Source organism: Puntigrus tetrazona, chromosome 18 (assembly GCF_018831695.1).
Source record: "Puntigrus tetrazona isolate hp1 chromosome 18, ASM1883169v1, whole genome shotgun sequence".
NCBI classification, from domain to species: domain Eukaryota; kingdom Metazoa; phylum Chordata; class Actinopteri; order Cypriniformes; family Cyprinidae; genus Puntigrus; species Puntigrus tetrazona.
In genome coordinates this window covers 17,316,006-17,323,308 of record NC_056716.1, presented here as the reverse complement: position 1 = coordinate 17,323,308, position 7,303 = coordinate 17,316,006, and the positions used below count along the sequence as shown (strand labels likewise).

The following is a 7,303-nucleotide window of genomic DNA, read 5'->3' as shown; positions in this document are numbered from 1 at the left end:
TATATATATTAGTCTCTGCTCCAGTTTTGTTCCTATGTTGCTATATGGTGAAATGCACACACTATATTGCACTATGTATTTGCTGACACTTGGCGGGGCTTCATATCTGTGAATGCAATCAGCTTGCGCAGCGGTTAATGAGGGGGCGGCAGACATGCATGCAGTGTGGTGGGCAGCCCTTCCTCTTCTTAAAGGCCTACCTGCTCAACTGCTGTAGCATGCTTCTATGGAAACCGCCTGTCTATCAGCACACCCACACATGAATAGTGAGATTGCGCTGAGGTGCTCAGATTCAGAGTGCTATATTGACAGCACCATTCAAGGCTGTGCACTTTGTGTCTTTCTGTAGAATCAATTGCATTATCATCAAACCAGTAATGGTCAGAATACCAGACATACTGTGCACTGTACGCAAATTTAGTATACAGAGATTAAGTATTATATTTGCTAAAATGTGCGGTGTGATGAATTTTTATTGTAATTGTACAGTATATGCTCATTTTATGATTCTTTAATTATTTTAGTTTTTTATATTTAGATGTATTCTGCAATGCTTATTCAAAAATAACATTTCCAAAAAAAATGTTGACTTTCTAGTCACTAAAGACACCTGAAAAAAACCCAATCGGTTTCTACAAAAAATATTATGCAACTCGATAATCATCATAATGTTTACATAATGTGACACTGAAGACTGGAGTAACGGTGCTGAAAATTCAGCTTTTCTTTACAGGAATAAATTGCAATTTATTAAATTTTAATAACCAAAATAATATGCGATTTTAAGCCATGCATTAATTGCCAGCCATAAATAATTTTTAAAACAGTACTTCAAGATGTAAAAACGTGATAAAATAAAGGTCATATCAACGTTTTTACATTACTGCGGTTAGCATGATGCATTACATAATTTTGTTTCCTGATACACAAACACTTTTATGCAAGATCTACTTTTTTGGACAAGGTAAAGAACATCTAAATCAAGAGTGATGCCTACAAACATAATATCACTGACAAAATCGGTGCGATACCACACATAAACAAAACCAGAAATAATTAATCAGTGTAAATAATTTATCAGCGTAGCCTGCTAAATAAATGCATGTAATACAGGCTAAAAGAACACATTCATTTTCTCATTCGCCAATTGTGCAATTATTCGTTTCTTATTTCGTTTTTGGTTTATGGTTTGAGTTTAATCTTTTATGTTTTCTTTTTTCCACCCGCTGCCCTCTCGCTGTCCATTTCCCCCCTCCCATGTCTTTATTCGCCCGTCTTCCCGCCCCTCAGCGGGGTTTGTGAAGTCGCCCCTGTCTGAGACTAAGCTGACGGGCGACACGTTTGAGCTGTACTGTGATGTTGTGGGGAAGCCCACACCTGAGATCCAGTGGTGGTACGCGGAGGTGAACAGAGCCGACAGCTTCTTCCAGCTGTGGGATGGAGCGCGCAGGCAACGCGTGTCCATCAACACGGCGTACGGCGTCAATGGCGTGAGCGTGTTAGCCATCACTCGCGTCACCATCGAGGACTCTGGGATTTATGAGTGCAGGGCCAGTAACGACCCACGGCGTAACGATTTGCGCCAGAATCCGTCCACTACCTGGATACGAGCCCAGGCAACAGTTACCGTGTTGCAGAGTGAGTTAAAATGTCCCCGCTAGTGGAGTAGCCCAAATAAACCGTCCACCCCCTTCATTGTGCCTCCATTTAGAGTTGTACCTTGGCCAGCGTTTGCTGTAGTGGATCTTCCGCTTCCTCCTCCTTTTGTTTTAGTTTATAACAGGAGTATGAAGTGGTCAGAGCAACATCCTATTACATTACTCTTGCCCTTGTAGCTGCTACATATACAGACAGTGACCTATTTCTGTAGTCAAACAGCCCTTATTGAGTGGAAAATGTCCTTGTCCTCCTTATTAAGATATTTTTAGGGTTTGACCATGATTATATTTACAAAATTATTAATTATGTTCGTTTCTGTTAAGGTACAGTAGATATATGTTTTCCAGTGTCCTTTGGGAATTCCTATCCTGTAGTCTTGTATCATATACGGTGGAGTCCAGAAGGTTGAGATCACTATGTGAATTCAGTATTAATTATACAGCCATAATTTAGTTTTATGTGACAAAGATGAGCTGAAGCGGGGTTGCTATCACGAACAAAACATTTCCGTTACCTGAAATAAAATGTTAATTGAAATAAAATGCAAAATATAATTACTTTAGCTAGTAGTAGCTTCCAAAGCGACGTTTTTAATTTTAATTCTAAAACTGATAAATGAATAAGAGCTAATAAATACAAATGTAAAAGGCAAATATGCTGAAACTAAAAATTAAAGAGAAACCGAAAAATTTAAATAAAACGTTCAAATCATTAACAAATACTAAAGTAGTGTACAAGTAAGACTATAATAATAATGTAGTTTACATTTCAGGATTTAGTATTTGGTTTAGAATCTTAGATGTTTATCATACATTTTATATTATAATGTTTTATTTTAAAATGTGGAAAAAAAACTTTTTGGACCCCACTGGATATAAATGTTTTACACACACAGTCGCACACGTATTTTGTGTTTGTGAGTGTGTTTGTGTTTCGTCTTCAGTCAGTGTGATGTAGTATTTCTCTGGCCTTGACTGATCCACCTGTGTTTCCAGAACCATCAATTGAGTCGACGGATCACATGATTCTACCCATCGGTTACCACAGCCCACCAATCACGCTTCAGTGCAACCTTACAGCTTCCCAAACCAAACACCAGGACAGCTACTGGATGAAGAACGGGGAGGAGATCCCTGACACAAGGGGCAAAGACAAAAACACAGAATACAAGTAGGTGCTGTTGTGCGCGCGTGCATATTTTCATTTTCCCTCAATCATAATCATATATATTGTACTTATTTATTCAAATAAAATTTAAGCTCAGCTGAATGGTGTCGCATTACATTTATAATGCTTTTTTTGTAATATTGTAAACATATTTTTCAGGACAAGACTGCACGTGATATTTCAAACCATTTTTGTTCATAGTGTATAGTATACAGAAATTAACTCGCGTTAGAAAAATGTGTTAGTTTCGGTCCTGCTATTAATAGTTGTGGCTATAAATATACTTATAAAAGTGTGTTTATGCATTTATAATATACATACAGACAGAGAGTTTGTAACACAGCATACGTTCATTTAATAACAGATTGATTACTAATAACTACTGTAAATTGTATTGCAAAAACATTGACCTTAATATGATTCTGTCCTACTATCAGAGCATGTACCAATGTACCGATATAAGCGTATCCCTCCCCTGAGGCCTTTTGTTTTGCAAATGTATTGTCTCAGTGACTCTCAGTGGCTCAGGCTGAGTGTTTGTTGATGCCACTCAGCTTCGCATTGCTCTAAATCCTGAGCGAGGGCTCTGTCTCTACCAACACGTGTTGCTAATCTCCCTGCCTGACTCCTAATCTAATCAGACTAGGCACACTAGTACTGCTAACATTTAACCTGCATTCAATTTCTCTTTACCTGTGGGTGTGTTATTGTGAATCGATTTGCCAGGGTACTTCAAAGATGTATGTAAAATGTAACCCTCACTTTATCTATTACACAGACTTAATAAACCAAGGCCAGAGGATTCGGGCGAGTATATGTGTGTGTACACGTTCGAATCGGGCCCCCCAGCAAATGCCACTATCGAGGTAAAAGGTAAGATGTCCTCAGGATACACACGCTTCTCAGATGTTCACTGAATGAATGTTCACTGGAGTCCGGTTTGGTTGGGTTGGAGAAGTTGGACATTTTGAACCTGTCTTTCTATCTCTATCACACGCTGAGTCAGAGCGGGGCTTGGGCGCTCACAAAGGCCATGACAGCATGAATGTGAGCTTGGTTAGTCGAGTGGGACAGTCATCCAGGTTTTGTTCACCAGGCAGGGCAGAATGAATGTGAATGAATTGTTTGCAATACTAATAATTAGTATGTAATTGTCTACAAGTGTAGTTCGGGAATAAACTAAGATTCTTATAAAAGATAAAAGTTTGGATGCTAGTATATTTACTCATCTTATAGTCATTGTGGGGTCCACTTTGTGGGATAAATGTACATATGTGTGCGTGTTGTGTATATTTATTATTTATCTATGAATGCACACACATACAGCATATATTTTAAAAAATATTTACACGTATTTGCATGTATATATTTATTCATATAATATATATGTGTGTGTGTGTATATATATATTCTGATTACAGAATAATAGGTCTCAATATATTTGCAAATCGAAATATTTTCATTTTCATTATAGGTCTCGATATATTATGTATATACACTTTGGTTTTGTTTGTGTTGACAATCAATGGGTGTATCTCAAAAAGGCAGCCCAGATCACCCTGCGATCATGTGTTTAATAATGGCCCTTAAAGCTCCCAGGCTGTTTGGTTTGTGTGTTAGAGATCATCAGCTGGTAAAGTGCCATGCGGTTTAAGCGTGTCCTGGTCACCTCTTTCTGGTTATCCTACGGTCGGCTCACAAGCACCAGATGGTGGCCTGCATGTCTGAGGGGGTGGGGATGTAAATCTGTCTCTTTTTCTCTGGCTTTTCCTATCTCTTAACTGAGGTATTTGGTGTCATTTAGACTGAATTAACCTTTAAAAAGGCTCCTGTCATGATTCATTATTTGACTCTTGAATCACAAAATGCAGAGATGATTTACATGTGGATGTTTTGCGTATTTGTGGGGGTATTTGGCATATCATGAATAATATTCCTTCTTTTGATGCTAATGCTTCAGTGTACTCTGTTGCTTTCACTGAGTAAGCCTTAGAGATTTGACTGTGAATCATCTCATTATGACCCCATATATTCAGTGTATATATGTTACATATAGTCCTTTGAGATATTGCCATATTATATTTCATTTGTCAGTGACAACATCAAGTACTTACATTATTAATATTATCATGGTTTAGGGTCAGTTAAATTTGTTAATGTTTTTGACCATTTCTGTTTTAATTTTCAGTAAAAAAAATATTTTAATATAATGATTTGGTGTTATTATTGTTTTATTATTATCAGTGTTGAAAACATCTGAGCTACTTAATACTTTTTTAAAAAGTGATATTTCTTTACGATATTACTTGACGAATAGACTGTTTAAAATTAGGAGCATTTATTTAAACTAGAAACCTTTTTTTTTTACATTATTAATATCTTTACTGTCGCTTTTTATCCAATTAATGTTTCATTGCTGAATAAGTATTAAACAGAAATCTCAATGACCCCTTGCTTTTAAAATATTACCTCAATATCAAATAACATTTTATTTTATTATAAAAGAGTATTTGTCACACAGTTTGTCCAATGACTGTAAAGAAATAGTGCTCAGTATCAAATATTTCATTGTTACTCATGTTCTCCCTATTTATATTTAGATTAGTGCTGTCAAATGATAAATCGCATCCAAAATAAAAGTTTTGTTTACCTAATATATAAGTATGTCTTGTGTGTATTTATTATGCATATGTAAATACAAATGCATGTATATATTTAAGGGTAAATATGTTATATATATATTATTTTAGATGCATTTAATCTCGATTTATCACTTGACAGCACTAATTTATATCAGTTTTGCTTTTGTCTTACACACACAGAAACACTAAATTATTATCAATTCGACACACTGATTTTAATTTATTTGTGCATATTATTCACAAAAACATAGTATAGATTTTTTTGTCTACCATTAAATGGTTATAAGCCATAGTAATGATAATATTCTATAATATAACATAACAATGCCTTATGCTGCATACTGTATAACTAAACTTATTAGTATGATGTTTGGTCTGTTTAAATAACATTAAATTAAATGAGATCTTAAAACAGCATTTCACACTCATTTCACCAATGTCAGAAAAGCCGCAAACTAATTCCCGGGATAAATATGAACTTGAATGCACTGTAAATCTCTTCGGGAAAAAAGATCAACCAAATAAAAAAAAATGTGAAGGAGAAAACGTCATTGTTTTAGCATTTTCATCTAAATTGGCTTGTGTGGCAGCACATCAAATCGCTGTGGACTTAAGTGCGCGTTTTATTCCCATGCGTTGGGTCAATCGCGGCATATTTTCTTAATATTTCCTCATCCGCCGCTAGTTTTAAGCTATATTTACCACACAGACATGACATTTCAAATGACACATGAAAACGCATCCATGTAGTGACTGAAGATCAGGGTGCCTAATAAGGTTCATGCAATGAAATGTGTTGTGATAGTGAAGGTCTCACTGTCCTTCTGCTCTCCTCTCGTAGCTGCACCAGACATCACGGGGCACAAGCGCAGCGAGAATAAGAATGAGGGTGAAAAAGCCGTCCTCTACTGCAAATCCGTGGGTTATCCTTATCCCATATGGAGCTGGCGCAAACTTGATAACGGCGCCATTTTGGTATGGTCATTTTGACACATGAGTGAATCTCGACTCTCCTCTTTGCTCGTTTTAAAGAGACGGTTCAACCCCAAAAATGAAAATTCATTAGCTTAGCCTCAAGTTTATTCAACCTTTAGGAAAAAAAGCTTTTTTGAGTATTACATTTGATACATCAAGGTTTCGTATCGCATGATATAGTGCATTGCTCTCAAACTCGATTCCTGGAGGACCACAGCTCTGCACGGTTTAGATCCAAACCCTAATCAAACACACCTGATCCAGCTAATCGAGGTCTGTAGGGTCACCAGAAAACTCCGAGCAGGTTGGAGCTGCGCCGTGCAGAGCTGTGGCTCTCCAGGAATTGAGTCTGAAACCAATGATATATTGAGTGTTAATATGTTTGTGTTCTGCGTATATTTATTATGTATATATAAATACACAAATGCATGTATATATTTAAGAGAAATATGTTTATATATTGCATATATTTAATTATAATATAAATTATGAAACGACTTTACATGTTAAATGCATTTTTTTTAATATATACATGCATGTTCGTGTATTTATATATGCATAATAAATAAACACGGTACACACGCATATATTATGTAAGAATAAACCTTTAATTTTAGATGTGATTGTTTGATAGCACTAATAACAATATAACACTTAATTTTACATTTACTTTGTAAAACAACAAAAAAATTTAGTCATTCAAAAATGATGCCTTGTAGTTTTTTTTACTTCAAGCATTTATCTTTTTAATACAGAGTAAATATTTTACAATCAGAAATATTATTTAAGCGTGTAACCAGTGGCTTTTCTTCCCCTGTCTTTCACCTCTCCTGGACGGTCACCGGTGTTCCTCCCATCAA

The 7,303-nt window shown here is 36.0% G+C and overlaps 2 protein-coding genes across 2 annotated transcripts in view; both read left to right on the top strand.

Annotated features, from left to right (window-relative positions):
- Nucleotides 1-1,205: 1,205 nt before the first annotated feature.
- On the top strand, nucleotides 1,206-2,636 carry LOC122362754 (neuroplastin-like). The gene has a single exon (XM_043264316.1). The coding sequence runs from the start codon at nucleotides 1,206-1,208 to the stop codon at nucleotides 1,659-1,661; it is 456 nt and encodes a 151-aa protein (XP_043120251.1). The 3' UTR covers nucleotides 1,662-2,636.
- Nucleotides 1,788-7,303, top strand: part of LOC122362753 (neuroplastin-like) — a 7,441-nt gene continuing 1,925 nt past the window's right edge. Inside the window, exons 1-4 of the mRNA XM_043264315.1 lie at nucleotides 1,788-1,795; nucleotides 2,617-2,829; nucleotides 3,605-3,699; nucleotides 6,310-6,443. Of these exons, the coding sequence (XP_043120250.1) occupies nucleotides 1,788-1,795; nucleotides 2,617-2,829; nucleotides 3,605-3,699; nucleotides 6,310-6,443 (450 nt within the window). The remainder of the gene's footprint in view (nucleotides 1,796-2,616; nucleotides 2,830-3,604; nucleotides 3,700-6,309; nucleotides 6,444-7,303) is intronic.